The sequence below is a fragment of the Leptopilina boulardi genome, unplaced genomic scaffold (assembly GCF_019393585.1).
Source record: "Leptopilina boulardi isolate dan_hultmark-lab unplaced genomic scaffold, ZJU_Lbou_2.1 LbouV2_396, whole genome shotgun sequence".
Taxonomy (NCBI): Eukaryota; Metazoa; Arthropoda; class Insecta; order Hymenoptera; family Figitidae; genus Leptopilina; species Leptopilina boulardi.
The window spans coordinates 44,892-63,966 of NW_026137969.1; the positions used below are offsets into that span (position 1 = coordinate 44,892).

Below are 19,075 nucleotides of genomic sequence, written 5' to 3' on the forward strand. Positions count from 1 at the left end.
AACTGTTTTTTCTCTTTCGGACGATAAGTTACTCTCCCTTACTGGCAGAGATTATAATATTCAAAGCGGAAAAATGTGATTTTTGTTGATGGGTTTGTTTTGGTCAGTAATTCAGTTTTCCACTTTATCAACGATAATTTACTTTACGATAATTCAAGCATCTAAATTTCCAGAAGTCGATAATGTGATTTGCTGCCTATCCATCAGTCGGTAATGTAGTTTCCTGTTTTACCAACAGTTTGCAACTTAGACATATCACTCACCCACAGTCGGCACTTTAGTTATCTAACTTACCAGAAGTTGATAATGCGATTTCTTGCCTAACCATCAGTTGGCAATGTAGTTTTCTATTTTACCAACAGCCGGTAACTTAGTTTCTGCTATTTCAGGTACGCATTTTCCATTCAAACAGTACTGAAAAATGAAAAAAAAGAATTTTAAAATTAATTAATAAAATTAATTAACCATTAGGTAAAAAAACGCCTAATGTTCCAAAATCGTTTTTGGAACGAATGTTAAAATAACATTCTATGGACGTTTTATTTTCAAAAAATGTATCCTGTAGGATAATTACCCTGCGATCTCCGCAGAACGAACCTTCTGCTGCTGGAGCATTTGTCTCCTTAGAAAATAATTCATACTGATCAGATTCACTTAAATAACACTCGAGCATCAAACACACTGATGGATTTTTTTTCTAAAAAAAAGAAAATTATTTTAAAAAATGATTCTAAAAAATTATTTTCTTCTCTTTCATTGCAATTTTTTGGAATATTTTTTTGCAGAAAATTTGTTACTTTTGATGCAGAATTATAGCCAGCTTTTCGACATTGTTCATCAAGTGTCATTAGTTTTCCTGGTAGCATTCTTGTCAATTGAGTTCCTATTTTTTCAAACGGACTATTACGAAGACATTCAGTGACTGCTAAGCTAATAAAATTAAAATGATTTAAAAATCTTTTCTTTATTCTAAACTCTAAAATAAAAAGTGACTAAAGTAACTAAATAGTAAAAAAAAAGTTTTTCCCTTTCTCTGATCAGGCAAATATATCTTTCATTCACCTTGTATAGTAAGAGATTATTTTTTGGCTACATTTAGATAAGAAAAATTCATTTCTACTGCCACGAACGTAAGACATGAGGTAACCATCTTTAGAAGAACATTCAAGGGAACCTTTTCCACCTACAATTTTAAATGATCCTTCTCCATCATGAGGTGGTCCAAGTCTAAAATAGAATATAACCAAACAAAATTTTAGCTTCTAATATTTAGCATTAATTTTTGTATAGTTTGCGATTTTATATTCAAAAATATAGAGAAAGAATCCTTACAAATGAACTAATTCATGTGCTGCAGTAAGTACAGATTGATAATCTCCTTTGTCAACAATTATTCCAGTTGATAAAGTCAATTTACGATAATTTACATTTCGGCATATTCCACCAACTCTTGCTATACCTAAACGCATAAGGGTAAAAATATTTAAAAAATCGAATTTAATTTTTCATCCCATATAAAACTTTTTAGTTCACTAAAACCCAACTACTAATGATTCTAGAACATAATCTCCCAATATATAATTCTTTACCTGAAAGAACATCATTTGTGCCCTTTTCTAAAAGATTTTTATCAGTCATCAAAATAATAGCGTCATAATCTTTTTGTAATTGAAAAAATTTTTCACGAAACATAAATTCACCAAATCTATTTTGACAATATTCAGACATAATAAATGTCGAATATCCAGGACGTAGAGATTCGATAACAAAAGGTAGTGGACTCTGGAAATAAATGAAATCAGATATTATGTATACTTAAAAAATATTTGTTTTTTATTGTAAAAATTGTTTTACAACTAAATAACAATGTAATACTGTTTGTAAAATACCTGAGCTACAATAATTCCAGCAATATTTAAAAATACTTTTGGATTTTTTAGGTGTCTAAATCTTAAGTCTACCCCATTCCAAAATGATAAAACATATCGTACAGCTTTCTTTACATTATTATTAAATTTTCTGAAGTTAAAAAAAATTACTTTGTTTATACACTGTTAGATTATGATGAGTTTTTGATCAGCAATGCAGTTTTCCACTTTACCAACAGTCGGTAATTCTGGTATCTAACTTACCATATGTCGATAATGTACTTTCCTGTCTAACCATCAGTTGGTAATGTAGTTTCCTATTTTACCGACAGTCGGTAACTCAGACATATAACCCACTACCAGTTGATAACTCAGGCATATTACTTACCGACAGCCGGTAATTTAGGCACCTAACTTACCAACAGTCGGTACCTTAGGCATATACCATACCAACAGTCGGTAAATCAGTCACCTAACTTACCAACAGTCGATAACTCTGGCATATAACTTAGGGACAGTCGGTGATCAGTCACCGACTAGAAGTCGATAATTTGGTCTCCTGTCTTACCATCAGATTGTAATGTGGTTTCCTGTTTTACCTACAGTATATTTCAGACATCTAACCCGTCAACAGTTGGTAACTCAGGCATAGTACTTAGTAACAGTCGGTAAAATAGTCACCTAAATTACCAACATTCGGTAACTCAGGCACATAACTTACTGACAGTCGGTAAATCAATCGCCTTTCTTACCAACGGTCTGTAACTCAGGCATATAACTTACCAACAGTCGGTAATTTAGACACCTTACTTACCAGCAGTCGATAATGTAGTTTCCTACCTGACTTTTAGTTGGTAATGTGGAAAACTAAACTGTCGTTTTGTGATAAAATTTTATTTATTTTATCTTACTTGAAATATGTATCGTCCAACAAGATCATCACTTCTGGATAAATAAATTCTGGTTTACCTAATCTTGATTTTGTAAAATTAAAAATCTCATTAATATGATAATTATTATTAATCATTCTCTCTAAAAATAAAAAAAAAATAATTATTAGACCGGTGAAAATAAAACTGAGGTAGTTTTAGAATAAATGTATAATTTACAATAAAATATTAAATAAAATACCGTGATTAAGCCCAGTCGGCCTTTTGTATATTATGTGATGAAAACCATTATTTGCAGATTTATTTTTATAAGAAAATAAATTAGTTCTAGATATATCCCGGCGTCTATGAATATGATTTGGTATGGAATATATAATATTATCATCAATTACACCATTCTTAAAAAAGGAAAAATTTTTTTTAGTTAATTGATAATAAATTAATTATTTAAAAAAAAATTGAATCATACAGTTACGACTTTTAATTGTTATAATAAATAATAAATAAATAATTAAATAATAATAATAAATAATTAATTAATTAATAATTTTTATGATTAATTATGTTACTAACAATATGACTAGTTCCTTCTTCATCTATTCTAAGTAAAATTGCAGAAGAAGTGGTTAGATCTTGATAAAATGTACCCACATCTTCCATAATCTAAAAATAAAAATCTTTAAAATAAAATTATTATAACATGAAATTTCAAAAAGTAAACAATTGTCTTTGTTTTTATAACTTACGTCTTCTTGTAATGTATAACGAAGCTTATTTCTATTTAACGGATCAGTAGTGGTACTCCAAACTTTTGTTCTTTTTCCAGCAAAATATCCCTCAATTGGATTTAAGTACAGTTTTTTGTCATTAATTTTTAATTCCAATTCCATGTTGTCGTGACTTCTTTTATGTAATACATGTTTTACTTGAACCTCATCATATTCGGGCACTAAAATAATTAAATTTATTTTCGAAATAAACTAAATTTAATTTCAGGGATAAAATTTTTGTTTTTTAACAAAATTGGAAACCAAAGTTTCAAGTGAGAAAAATTTATTAAATTAGATTAATTAATTTAATTAATTTATTTATTTATTAAATTGTGTAGAAAAAATGTTATGTACCGAAAAAAACGTTTACCATTATGAAGATGATCAGGAAAATATTCATCAATTTCTTCCTGAGTCATGTATTTATGTATCTAAAAGAAAAATTACTGGCTAATTTAATCTAAATTTCCTTGTGCGATTGAATTAATATTTAAAGGGAGGCACCACTTTTATTTTGATCTCTTTAAATTTTAAGAATCGCAAAATATTATATTTTTTTATTGCACAATTTATCTAAGCTTTTCTAATAAATTAATACTTACTTTGTTGGATTTTCCAAACGAAATGAATGTAATACTAAACAAAATACATAGGTAATTCATTATTTTGTACGTATATAGAAAAATTTTTCTCAATATTTTTTTTAAATTAAAACTTTGCAAAATAAAAATTAATTTAAATAAATTTTTAATACAACAGTTTTTTTTGTAATGATTTAGTTGTTTTAAGCACTGAAAACTTTTTTCTATTAAAAAATAAAAACAATCTAAATATTGAAATAAATAAATGTTTTTAAATTAAAGAAACGTAAATTTAATTTTGTTTTTAAAAACGTATTAAATCTTTCGTATTATAGCGAAATGACTAACTCCAAAATATGTAGCTAATGACTAAAATAAAAAGAAAGTTTAACAAAAATCTACAAATATTCAAATTACATTCTTTTATCACATTAGATAAATAAAATAGTGTTAAAAGTAGGTCATTACCAAAAAAAAAAAATATATAATTTTGTAACAAAAAGAAGATAACGTTCGAAAATTACATTACGAAACAAAATAAAGGCATTATTTTCGAGGACACTTTATTGATTACAAATTAACAATTTTCAGAAATTTTAGAATTTGGATATTTAAAATATACAATAAGTATTTAGTAGTAATTAATTTATAATTAAAAATTAATATTTAATTTTTTTAATTAAAAATTTATTTTTTTAAAAATTTTATTAATGAATACCTGACAACAAGTTAAATAATAAAAATTCCATTAATTGTAAGGACATTTATTCACGTACCACGAATATATGCGACCGTTAGTCAAAAAATTAAGAAATTTTATTCTAAGTATAGCCCTAGTAATCCAACATCTAAAATTTAATATCTTATTTTTAATGTAGCAATACAAACGGAATGTGCATTTTTTATTCTTTTTGTTATTAGGACTTGGTGTAGGAGTTGCATTAGAGTTGGGAGTTGATCCATTTTTATCATCGTCATCTGAACTTGGTGTACTGTTGCCATTAGAATTAGAGGTGGATCCATTTCCTGTTGTAGGAGTTGTTCCATCTTTGTCATCACTACCTGAACTGGGTGTGCTAGTTTCATCAGAGTCGGGAGTAGAACCTTCTCCATCTCCTGAACTAGGAGTAGTATTCCCATCAGAGTCAGGGGTAGAACCTTCTCCTTCTCCAGAACTAGGAGTAGTATTCCCATCAGAGTCAGGAGTAGAACCTTCTCCATCTCCTGAACTAGGAGTAGTATTCCCATCAGAGTCAGGGGTAGAACCTTCTCCTTCTCCAGAACTAGGAGTAGTATTCCCATCAGAGTCAGGAGTAGAACCTTCTCCATCTCCTGAACTAGGAGTAGTATTCCCATCAGAGTCAGGGGTAGAACCTTCTCCTTCTCCAGAACTAGGAGTAGTATTCCCATCAGAATCAGGAGTAGAACCTTCTCCAGAACTAGGAGTTGATCCATCTTTGTCATCACTACCTGAACTTTCCCCAACTTCATTGTATATAAGTTCAGGAGATGCTATTTCTTTAAGTTCTGTTAATCCATTTTTTGCTGCTGTGCAATTCTGTAATTATAATTATTATTATTAGTTTCTGAAACTATTGATTTTTGAATTTATTTACAATTCTCATTTTGCAGAAATTTTTTTCTGCATTAACAATTTTAGCCAATACTGTACACTAATTGTTAAAGTGATAATTTTTCATTGTACGCACACTGAAAAAAAAATTTATTTGATTCAAATACCGGTGTATTTGGTTATTATCAAATAAATATTTACTTGAATCAAATATTTCTTATTTGAATCAAATAAATGGTATTTGCTTCAAATACTGAAATATTTGATTCAAATACTATATATTTGATTCAAATAAGAAATATTTGATTCAAGTAAATATTTATTTGATAATAACCAAATACACCGGTATTTGAATCAAATAAATTTTTTTTTCAGTGCATTTATTCAAGCGTATTTTTTTCAATTTTACTCATAAACAGTAATTAACTTACATTATCACCATTACGTTTGATTTAACATTAGAAAAATTATCATAAATTGCAAATTTCGATAAGGCAGTGATTTTAAAAATCACTTTAAAAAGTTTTTCGCTTAAAAAATGCAAACATTTAGAATTTATTAAATTTTTTAATATAAAAAATAATTGAAAAAAAATTTTTACGGTAATTTCTTTTATTTAGAAAAGAAAATAAGAATTTACATTTTATTAATTTTGTAAAGAATTTTATCAAAAACTTACAATTAAAACAGTCGTTGAAAATCCACCAATTATTAATAAAAGAAAAAAATTGGCTAAAATAGAGGAAAACATTTTGTTCAACATTTTTTTGTCAAATGATTATAGAAACTTATTAAAAAAAATATAAGTTATAAAAATGTTACCATTTTTTAAAAGGTGGGACGTATTTATGATAAAATAAAGTTGTTAAACTAGTTTATAATTCTTGTTTTAAATATTATATTATAATAAAATATATGAGAAAAGATTCACTAAACAAACGGATATAAAATAATTAATAATTGCAATTTTTTTTTTATTTTCCTCGAAATGCTTAAAAATTTCAATCTCTTTTTTAATTTCATACCAATCTATGAAATTTGTTTATACATTTCTAAAAATTCCTTAAAATTCTGAATAAAAAAAATATTTGTAGCATCAAACTTTTGTGATAACAATTACATATAAATATTTATATAGTTCAATTTTTCAATAAACATATGTCAGAAATAACAAAGAAAATTAATTATTTCATAAAATTATTAATACAAAAGAATATTTTATCAATAATAATGCCGTTTAGAATTAACAATGTTATCATTTACTTTTGCGTGACCCGATAAAAATTATTGAAAGCAAGTTTCAAATTGACTTCAACTATTATATTCATATATATATAGAAAAAAATTGGAAAAATATTTTATTGAAAGCAATATTTAATTTTTATAATTTTTAATTTAAAAAGAAATTTAATATGTGGGAGAAATAAATTTTTAATGAAATTAACTTTTTATATTGTTTGATGACAATTGAGAGGGAAAAAATTTAAAAAAAGCATTTTAGTTTTGCGGTGGTTGTAAATTATTTGCGAAAAAGGTAATAAAATTCTAGGATACATCTTTGGCTACTTCATTATTGGGCAATTTGAGATGTGAAGAAATACAGAAGGTCCTGGAGTTCAGCCATATATGGACAGTTATGGGTGGGTTATCTTCTACTGAGTTTGCAATCTCATCATTTTCAGTATCTTGACTACCTATTTTATCTACTCTCGTATATAATTTTGAATTCATGAGGTTCTTAAAATATTATAATAGGTCATATCTTTCTAAAATTGAATATACACTTGTCACATAATTATGAAACTGTTGGAAACGTAATTCAAAAATCGATAAATTATCATTTATTTTCAAATTTTTTAAATATTGGTTTTTAGTTTTAAAATTATATTATTCTAAATAGTACAACAATTGTGTATACGAATAAAGAATTTTAATAAAATATTTTAGGAAAATTTAATTCGATATTGAAATTTTTAACTATTATTGAAACACATAACGTTATTTTACAAAAAAAAATTATTTAACAAAAAGAATGAAAATATTTTCGGAAATGTATACTAGCCCAGTTTTCTATGACCATAAATTATTGACGCTGAAATGGGATGGTGAGGATAAACACCACTGAAGTAAATCATTTATTAATAATCAGTTTATTCGTATAATATTGACAATTTACGTGCATTTGACAGAGGGTCAAATTAGAGAATATATTCATAGGGCTGAATAAAGAAGATTCGATTTTCATCAAATATGTAATACAATTTTTAAAATAATTATGAATTATACTTAATAGTCAATTATTATTCATCAATTATTAAGGAACGATTCCAATTAGTAATTTTAGGACTCACCGTCCAGTAGTTGATGATTTATTTTGATGTCTTGATCCATTTTTTATATAATGAAATGAATATACTATAATTTACAATGTTACAATGGAACTTTGCAATACTTTGGAAAATAGTAAATAAATTATTTACTAGTTTATTTCTATTTAAAATTTTTTTCTATTACATATATTTTTATGTTATCTAAAAGCTTTTGACCAACAGTTTTGCTATAATGATAAAACGATTCAATTGCAGACTATAAATAGTTAGCAGCATTATTGTAAATTAAATAGGCTTATTAAAATAACAATAAGTAATTAAGTATTTTTTAGATTAAAATGCAAATTCACCTCTGATGATTCAAGTGATTCTTAATAATTTGTAACATTAAATGAATCACTACTCTGGCTAGAACCAACCACGGGAGTGAAACGCAATGTAAAAGTGAAGGCAGAGCACAATAGGAGTCGCTGAGTAACTACAAAAATAATCGTACACTTGACTTCAGCAGTTTTGAATGGCAAATGAAGCGGGGAAATTTAAATTTAGTTTTATAAGATAAACACTGCAATAAAAAGAGAACAGAAATTTACAAACTAATTTAAATAAACAAATTTTTTTCAATGAAAAATTTAAATTATTGTTTAGAAAAAGATTTTTATTATTAAAATTAGATTATTAATGACTGAAAAATGAATTTATTATCTATCTTAATTTAATATTTCATTATCTATTTTTATTAAAAATTATACATAAAAATTATTTCTTTATAATATAAATTTCTTTATTTAAGATTTTATTTATGTGGTAATAATAATATTAAATTAGAATTTTTACGTCAGATTTTTTCCACATTAATTTGTTTATTTAATAAACGACGTCTCGGTAACAACCTCTACCCTTATCAAGTTTACATAACAATTGCTAAAAATATAGAAATAGATTTTAAAATTTATAATATATAAAAAATAATATAAATAAATACATTATTTTAAAAAATAAGACAATATTTTTTAACAATTACCATAATATAAAAGACATTAAAGAGAATGTTAAACATAACCTCTTTGAATTATTTTAAAAGATGATAAAAGAACAAATAATTAATTTAACAATATTTAACGTAAGTACAACTTTTTCCAAATTTAATGTGAAATAAAAATATTTTTATATTGTATTATAAATTTTAAAATCTATTTTTTTATATTTTTAGCAATTCTTATGTAAACTTGATAAGGGTAGCGGCTGTTATTGAAACGTCGTTTACTAAATAAACAAATTAATGTGAAAAAATCTGGCCTAAAAACTCTAATTTAATAAATTTCTTTATACTACCTAAAATAATAGCTGCAAATAAGCTTTGAATTAAATTTTCATTCGCAAAAATACCACAGAAAAAAGCTAAATAACAAGAGAAAATCACAACCTCTTAGACATTATTCAATGATAAAAAATCTATTTTACTTTGATTCCAATATTTTCCATAATATTTATTTAAGAATATATTTTTGAAATTTATTTACGTAATATTTTGAGAGCACAATTAAATTACATTCATTAAATTAAAAAGAAATAAAAGAAAAAATATTTTCTAACCTCTACAAAATTTTCTAATTGCATTAGGATGCATGAATTTACAAAAATTTTTGAATTATAAAATTGCTACTTATATCGACAATTATTATTAATTTTGTCACTTTTTGATTTTAATCTCACTTATTCTTTCATTTTTTGAACTTTAACGGTATTTATTTAGAAAAATAGCTTTGTTTACTTTTCGTCAAAAATACTCGTGTGTCACACGAAATGTCTCGATGTTGTCAAGTACTGCTGGAGTCATAAAGAGCTACAATAAATTATAATTTAGAAAATAATAGCTTGCTTTTGCAACTCTGCAGTTTATTGTAATTTTCTTTTTCTGTAGTAGCGACCCATAATGCTTTTTATTTTCTGACATCTTATCTTATTATGAAACAGTTCTTTTAAAAATTATCAATTAAAATCATTACTTGAAACAATTCTATTAACTGTCATCAGTCATGTTAGGTTGGAATCGAATTTATTTCAGGGTTGGGTAGCATTAATAAATTCAGAAGTTAAAGTCAGGGTACGGACACAATTTGCACGTGTATTACGCAAGTAAAGCTTAAAGGTATGTTCATACTGTATCATTTATGCAAAATCAAGTTACTTTATATTATATTTGCAGGCAATTGCAGCGTTTAGGCTGATGCACAAAATTGCTTAAACCATAAAATTTCGGATCAATACATTTTTCGTAGAGTTAGCGATGGTCTGTCTAAATCAACAAGTGGTTCGAAATATCGACCTAGAAAAATCTGAAAAATTCTTAAATCAATAAAGTAATTAAATAACTTTAGCATTATTTAAAATTTTAATTTCACATCTCTCTATCTCCTCATAAAAATTTGTCGAATTAAAGCGTTCTAATAGATATATATGATTTATTAGAAAAATGATAAAGTGAATTGAATTTTTATTATACAAGAAAATTTTTATCTCTTGAATATTTCAGAAAGCGTCTATCCCACTATTGCTATTTAAACATTTATTACAATTCAACTGAAAAAAAAAATTCTTATTCCCGTTAAATCGAAGAATCGTTCTTAACGATATTGACCTTTCTATCCTTTATGGAAGAACAGATAGGAACTTAAATAATTCGTGGCAACCTACTTTCCTTTTGTTCAATCACAGTGTACAATAAAATTCTTCTGTCTTATACATAAAAATATATATATATATATATATATATATATGTGTATACTATATATTGAAGATGATATTCGTCATATTTTGTATTCCGTTTCCGCATTCTCTATTTCGCACTTTCTCTATAGAATTTATATTATATATATTAGAATTCCGTTTCAATATTTTGCATTATCGTATAGTCTATTTTATATTCAAATTTTAATTTTTCTCGAAATACTGCTTTCTTGTTTGCATTTTATTGTTTATTCTATTCAGTATTCCTTCGTGTGCTTTAGTTTTTTACATATACCGTTTTTGTATTGAAATATTTTTCTATTTCAATTTTGTAACATTTTTAAAAGAATTTTTTATTTCTTAACTTTAATTTTAATTAAATTAATAAAATAAATTTTTAAGTTTTGTTGAAATAATTATTTCGTGCATCTTTGATTATTATTTAAAACTTGTAATTAATTTTTTATTTGAGATAATTTTCATTTCTATAAATAAAAAGTTTTTTAAAAATAGTATTGTGATGAAACATATTAAAATTTTGAAATCATATTTCAATTTTAAAAAGTTTTCACGTAAAATGTTTTAAGAATAACATTACGTAGTTGCTTTAATTTCTTCAGATTTTCAAGCATTAACTCTTCATTCTAAGTGCCAAGGAAATCTCTAGAGAAACGTCTTAATTACAATTTTCCATCCAGTTCAGTCAAGCTGAGAGTGACATTGGCGAGAGTTAAGTGTCGAGAGGCGCAAAAATCCTTCCATTTTTTTTACAGAATATAAATTCTAGCCACAATTGGTGACTTCGTCAACAAAAAAGGAACAAATAAATCTAAATTTTTAGTTCTTTCACTCCTTTAAAAATTGCTCATTATTTTTTATTTTACTTTCCGAAAATCCTTATAAATTCAATTCTTTAAAACTATAAAATCAATAATTGAATGTTTCCTGAGTTGTGGACAATAAAAATTGTTTTAAATTGCGAATTGTTTAGTAAAAATAAAATATATTTTCGAAACAATTATAGAAAAGTTAAAATATACCTACTTACATGTATAATATAAATTCGTAGTTTGAATCGCGTGCTCTAAACTGCGAGAGAGATATATGTTTACAATGCTGATATCAAGTTTATATCAACGGCCCCTATTACAAAGTATACCCTTTTTCTTGACCACTATATATTTTTCTGAAAACACTGTACGAACTCCAGGTAACATTGTACACAATGTTGTAACCAATCTATTTTTCCATTTTTATCTCATGTTTCACTGTTCGCCTCTATTATAGTAAAAGGAGAAAAAAATAAATGTTTTATTAACTGAAAATCTTTTGATATTTATTGTATATACTCTTTTAACAACTGAGACTTACAAGAAAAAAAAAATATTGATTTTAAAACTTTTAATAAGAAATAAAAAATTATTTCTGAGATCTCTTTCTATTTAAAAAAATATTCCAAGATAAAATTTCTATTCCTTTATTTTCACTATAAAAATTTTTTCAAACTCTTATTGTTAATAAATATAATATTTTGAATTGCAATACAAATTCATTTGTAAAATCATATATATATATATATATATAACTTGCTAGCCTAATGTATTCCTCTCGTGCATTTTCGAGAAGGACCAAAATTTACTGCGGTGAGAGTGAACACATTCACAAGCCAGATGTGACATTTCAATCTGATTCAGCGGAGTGTAACGGTCCAACGGTTGACAGTTGGCACGTTCTCTGTTGCTGTATCTTCCTAAAACACCTAATTCCAATTTCACTATATATACACCTATAATGCATCTCACCACACTTGTATCGTACTTATAAATAATTACACACTAATGCGCTAATTAGTCTGCTGAAAAAGCTGTTGTTTTTTAAAAGGGTATAATTAACATACCATTGTAATATTTAATTTATCAACAATAATTAGTAATTACGAAGGGTGAAGAGATAAAATTAATTTCTAAATTTATTTTTCTGTAATACCAGTGAAATATCGTCTTTAGCAGAATGGAAAATTTAAATATTAATTCAAAATCATCAGCTAAATTATTAATAACCCAGAAAACGATCTTGGTGGTAAGGGAAATGGATATATATATATATATATATATATATATTATATCAGTAAACTACATACTTCCTTCCTTATCAAATACTCAGGATTGCTCTACGTCCGTAGCCCATTAAAAGCCCATTAAGACAAAATTCCACGATGCAAGCGCCCGCAAAATCCTCTGAATTCTACAGAATCGTCGCGCACATCCATTGAGTTTTGCATTAGACGTGCAATGCATGTCCTTTAATTTCAATTTGTCGTACGTGTTCCGCCATCACTGACCTACGCAGAAAATACGTGAATAACATTTTCATAGTATATATGTACTATCATGTCATTAAGAGGATTCAGAAAATAATTTTCATTCTTTCTTTTAGAAAACGGTACGGATTCTATTTTGTCAAAAATAAATTTATTTTAATCCTTTAATATTAAAGACTAGATCATTTCTAATAATTTAACTCAAAATCCGTTTAATTTTTGTGTTTCAGATGAACCAACTCTTTAGAATCTTGGTCACCAGAAGCTGTGTTTTTTATGCAGATCTAATTAACATCTCATACAATGCTTCCATTTAAAAAAAATTATTCATTGAAATTTGCCATTTTTATTGTCTACTTTGAGATGCTATTTCATAATTTTTAATGGTCGCTTTATGACTCCAGCAGTATTTGACAACATCGAGACATTTCGTTCATAAAGCAACAAAATTTTTTTACATTTTTTCAACAGCTTTTCTAACTAAACCAAATTGTAAATAATAGTTGTCAAGTACAAACTTGATTACTAATTATGCATAAATGATACAGTGTGAGCATACCTTTAAGCTTCACTTGCGAAACACAGATGCAAATTGTGTCCGTACCCTAACTTTAACTTCTGAATTTATTAACTTTACCCAACCCTGAAATACATTTGGTTCCAACCTAACATGACTAATAACAGTTAATAGAATTGTTTCAAGTAATGATTTTAATTGATAATTTTTAAAAGAACTGTTTCATAATAAAATAAGATGTCAGAAAATAAAAAGCATTATAGGTCCTACTACAGAAAAAGAAAATTACAAGAAACTGCAAAGTTGCAAAAGCAAGTTATTATTTTCTAAATTTTAATGGTCGCTTTAAGATTCCAGCAGTACTTGAGATCATCGAGACATTTCATGTCACACGAGTATTTCCAAGGAAAAATAAGCATAGCGATTTTTCTAAATAAATACCGTCAAAGTTCAAAAAATGAAAGAATAAGTGAGATTAAAATCAAAAAGTGACAAAATTAATAATAATTGTCGATAATTTAGAAAATAATTTTTCTTTTATTTCTTTTTAATTTAATGAATGTAATTTAATTGTGCTGTCAAAGTAATTACGTAAATAAATTTCAAAAATATAATAAATATTAAGGAAAATATAAGAATCAAAGTAAAATATTTTTTTTCTATTGTATTTTGGCAATCAGATTTAAATACTGGAATTAAATTTACATTTTTAAAGATAGATATAAAAATAAAAATTAAATTAGATTGACAAACATAACCTCAAGCTCACGAATATGGATTTCCACCCTCATTTAATAATTTCAAATAAAAAAATTAATAATTATATCGAAAATATTATTTTCCCAAAAAGGGAGCATTTCCGTGAAATAAAACATGAACATAATCTAATATATGGCATCTATCGCCGCCATTTTGTAGTAAAATTTCAAGTAAAAATTTTTTTTATAAGTATTAAATAATTTATTTCTCATTAATTAAGATTTCAATAATAAAAATTATTTCATTGAAAAAGATTTGTTAATTGAAATTAGTTCGTAAATTTTTATTTTTATTGCAGTGTTTTACTTATAAAACTAAATTTATTTGTATTTAAATTTCCTGCTGCATTTGCCACTCAAAACTACTGTTTTTTTTAATTAGAAATTTTTATTTTGATACGAAAATTAATTTCAAATAAATTTGCAATATTGTTTTTACTTGCTATGTAATAATTGAAAAAAATAAATAATGTGCAAGGGCTGTTAAATTCGCTTGGGTATCGTTATTTGGATTAAGTTGATTCATAGTAGACGCTAAGCTGGTTTTGAGATTACTCAGGTTGTTATCACTCATCTTAAGCAAAAGCGAATAACGTTTATATATATATATATATATATATATATATATATATATATATATATATATATAAGTCTAGAGAGTAATACATTTCAACTGTCTCAGGGAGATTGCTCTTCAGTAGACGAGCCAACTTCCATAAAATGAAGTCACTTCCTGCGAAAACGAATTTTATGCCAGCTCTGTCAATCTGCTACATCTTAAAATTACCTTTTTTTCTATTAATTTCCCTTTTTACTTTACTTCTGTCAACGACATGATGTATGAACATGTAAAGTGATGATATATTTATTTATTTATTTATTTAATTAACCAACGGGCTTATAGCCCTATAGAGATACAGAGGTAGAGTATAGTACATAGAGTTTATTATTATAGTTTTAATATTGATGCGCGCAAACTCGAAACAAATGCATTCTCATTGGAATCAAAGAAGTTTAAATCATTGAAAAAGTCATTCACTTCACTACTCAAAAAATAAATTTTCCAAAAAGCATCTTTTTAAGACGAACAGCTAATTTTCATATTAGTTACATTTTTTTAATTAAATCATAGAAAAAAATTTCTAAGAAAAAATTTAATATAGGCCTTGTTGGGGAAAAAAATTTAACTTTTCCAAATTAGAAAGGTGTACGGGTAAAACATGGTCCGTAGAAAATTCCAATTTTACCAAATGGTCCAAAAATGTTCCAAAGCTAATACGAAGTCTTATAACTCCGAGTCTCAGTGTGTGCTGCAAGAAAAAGTTGGTCTCTCATTCCCTACGAAGATCGACAAAGTCCAAATTTCAGTGTTCACACTTGCATCCGTCGCTGACTGGAAAAGTTTACTAAATTGCAAGAAAGCCATGAAATTTCTAAAGTCATTTTGGTATTGAAGCACCTAAATGTAATCCATTGACTAACTCGAAAGTAACGAAACTAGAGCATTTACAAGTTTTTGCAAAATATAAAAACTTGTATTAATCGATTATTATTTTAATTTTAAATATTGATTTGAAAAAATTGTTCTAAAATTTAAATTCGAAAATTATTTCATAGAAATATTTTGTGTTATTTTCAAAAATTAAAAAGAAAATATTAAAATATGGTCCAATACTTTTGCTAGAGTGGTAAAGCTACTATTTTCTAAATTTTAATGATCACTTTATGACTCCAGCAGTATTTAACAACATCGTAACATTTCGTATCACACCGAGTATATTTCCGACGAAAAATAAACACAGCAATCTTTCTAAATAAATACCGACGAAGTTGAAAAAGTGAAGAAATAAGTGAGATTGAAATCAAAAACTGACAAAATTGATAATAATTGTCAATAAGTAGCAATTTTATAATTCGAAAATTTTTCTAAATTCATGCATATCTTAAGGCCAGGTCCAAGTCGTGTCAGCTGTTCCATTGAAACTTCAAAGGAACAGCTGACTCGACTTGGACCTGGCCTTAATGCATGCATTAGAAATGTTTGTATAGGTTAGGAAATATTTTTTTTTTATTTCTTTTTAATTTAATGAATGTAATTTAATTGTGCAGTCAAAATATGTTACGTAAATAAATTTCAAAAAAATATATTCTTAAATAAATATTGAGGAAAATATAAGAATCAAAGTAAAATAGTTTTTTTTTCTGTACTATTTTGGCGAATGCGAAAATTTAATTCAAAGCTTATTTGCAACTATTATTGTAAGTAATATAAGGAAATTTATACTATAAAAAAAATAATTTTTATTTATAATTTTTAATAAAAATAGATAATGAAATATTAAATTAAGATAGATAATAAATTCACTTTTCAGTCATTTTTTTCCTTCTATTATTCTAAATTGAAAATATAATTATTAACTATTAAAAATATTATTTATCAAATAATAAAAATTGATAGAATTATTAATCATGTTATCAGTCTGAACAAGAATCTATACATTTTAACAGATGACAAACATCTTTGTCGAATCGATTCGTCATCCTGACATTCTTGAATAATTGAGACGCACATCCGATTACACGCTGCCAGGTTAGCACTTCCTGCAATGACTTCTGATGACGTATTTGCTTGACTGCTTTTCTCCATTGATCTGTTAAAATCATCGTAGCTCTCACAATAAGTGAGAAATTAAAGTGAAAATTAAATTAATTACAACAAAACAAATCAATAAAATTCTAAATAATCTTTTACAATATCTTGCAATTCTACAATAAAACAAAATTAATTCTTGTAATTCCATATTATAAATATAAACTAAAAAGACAAAATTTTCAATTGGACATACTAATCGAGTTAAACTAAATTGTTAAGTTTCAAAACTTTCTTGCCTTCATTGCAATTCGCATCACTTTGTAATTTCTCCTAAATTGTGACTAAAGTCTGAATGAAACTCGCGCGAACTAAGTAAAGTATGTTTCTCTGTATAACGATATCTACAGTCTAATGGGATTGCAGATTGTCTTTCTAGCCAAAAGGAAACGGACTTTCCTTTTTCAGAGGGAAAAGTACTTCCCTTCATTTCTTCTCCACTTGACTAAACAATTCTACCGCGCGCGCGCTCTACTGACAAAAAAAAAAGAAAATAAAACAGTTTACCAAATAATCAACTTTTAATACTCAAAAACTTTTACCTACTTTTAAAAGTTCATTTAATAGCTTTCTATCACTTTATAAAACTTTAACTTTCACTCGCCATAAAAGCAAATAAATGTTTTTTTTATCTTTTTCAACTTGTTTCCCCAAGAAATAAAAACATTGTTTTTTAAAAAAAGGGAATATTCCAAAAAGAATGAAATATAATTTAGATACTATATAAACTTAGATTTTATAAAATCGAATTAAAATTTCAGATTCAAAATATTGATGATTTATTTGAAAAAAATTAAATTAGTTTTCAATATAATTGCAAAAGTAGAAGTGCCTTTTTTTCTTTAGTATTTCTCTCGTTAAGTTTCATTCTCTTCCGCAGTTTGCAGACTCGAAAGATGTTTTAAAGTACTTTTTATGGTCCACCTCAGGCACTGAAAGGAGAAATATTAAATTACCCGAAACTCAATGGTTCAAAGTATACGACAAAGAGAGTTGCGCGGAGTTGAGGAAGACGAAAAAAAAAATATATTTATGCACTGTACTCGACGAGAAGGGCAAGCGCCCTGTATGGCCTTATCCAACGTGCGCGGTACATCCGTGTTTCGGCGCGGCACGCTACAATAAATCTTGTGGTCCGATCTCATGCACTGCGGAAGCCGTAATTCAACCTCGAACTGTAATAACGGCGCTACTCTTCGAATCGGTATTACTTCTGGTTTTCGGCAAGAATCCTGATATGCTTCATATGCTACTAGTTAGATATATAAAAAAAAAATGAATTATATACAGGGACAGTAAAAAGCCCGTGGCGCCGATTTTATAAGAGCGACAAATTTTTCAATAAAGCAACAATTTATTTTTATATTTTTTAAAAAGCTTTTCTAATTAAACCGCAGGTGAAATGATTATCTCAAGTAAATTGATTAATCACTGCTTAAGCATAAATGATACAGTGCGTGAGCAAACCTTTAAGCTTTATTTGTGAAATGCAGTTGCAAATTGTGTACGTGCCTTTACTTTAATTTCTGAATTTTTTAACGCTACCCAACCCTGAAATACATTTGATTCCAACCTAACATAACTGTTGACAGTTGATGGAATTGTTTCAAGTAATGAATTTGTTGATCGATATTTTTAAAAGAATTGTTTCTTAATAAGATAAGATGTCAGAAAATAAAAAGCATTCTGGGTCCTACTGCAGAAAAAGAAAATTACAAGAAACTGCAGAGTTGCAAAAGCAAGCTATTATTTTCTAAATTATAATTTATTGTAGCTCTTTATGACTCCAGCAGTACTTGACAACATCGAGACATTTCGTGTGACACACGAGTATTTTTGACGAAAAGTAAACAAAGCTATTTTTCTAAATAAATACCGTCGAAGTTTAAAAAGTCACAGAATAAGTGAGATTAAAATCAAAAACTGACAAAATTGATAATAATCGTCGATAAGTATAGCAATTTTAAAAATACCGAATTTTTTTTGTAAATTCATGCATTAGAAAATTATGTAGGTTAGAAAATATTTTTTTTTTAATTTCTTTTTAATTTAATGAATGTAATTTAATTTTGCTGTCAAAATATAATG

The 19,075-nt window shown here is 26.4% G+C and overlaps 2 protein-coding genes across 10 annotated transcripts; both read right to left on the minus strand.

The window, feature by feature from the left end:
• Window positions 1–63: 63 nt before the first annotated feature.
• LOC127288872 (venom metalloproteinase antarease-like TtrivMP_A) lies at window positions 64–3,947 on the minus strand. Its single transcript, XM_051316573.1, has 9 exons — window positions 3,899–3,947; window positions 3,505–3,707; window positions 3,332–3,421; window positions 1,590–1,782; window positions 1,333–1,459; window positions 1,063–1,227; window positions 798–930; window positions 575–697; window positions 64–414 (listed from the first exon to the last, which is right to left on the minus strand). The coding sequence occupies exons 1-9, from the start codon at window positions 3,945–3,947 to the stop codon at window positions 328–330; spliced, it is 1,170 nt and encodes a 389-aa protein (XP_051172530.1). The 3' UTR covers window positions 64–327.
• A 719-nt stretch (window positions 3,948–4,666) lies between these two features.
• LOC127288833 (uncharacterized) lies at window positions 4,667–6,512 on the minus strand. 9 transcript variants are annotated; one of them, XM_051316503.1, is made up of 4 exons: window positions 6,362–6,512; window positions 5,484–5,667; window positions 5,381–5,429; window positions 4,667–5,266 (listed from the first exon to the last, which is right to left on the minus strand). In XM_051316503.1, the coding sequence occupies exons 1-4, from the start codon at window positions 6,443–6,445 to the stop codon at window positions 4,858–4,860; spliced, it is 726 nt and encodes a 241-aa protein (XP_051172460.1). In that variant the 5' UTR covers window positions 6,446–6,512; the 3' UTR covers window positions 4,667–4,857. The 9 variants fall into 9 exon arrangements, with proteins under 9 accessions (XP_051172460.1, XP_051172456.1, XP_051172459.1 ...); XM_051316499.1 differs by having other exon boundaries at window positions 4,668–5,321; window positions 5,376–5,429; XM_051316502.1 differs by lacking the exon at window positions 5,381–5,429 and having other exon boundaries at window positions 4,668–5,267; window positions 5,430–5,667.
• Window positions 6,513–19,075: the final 12,563 nt, after the last annotated feature.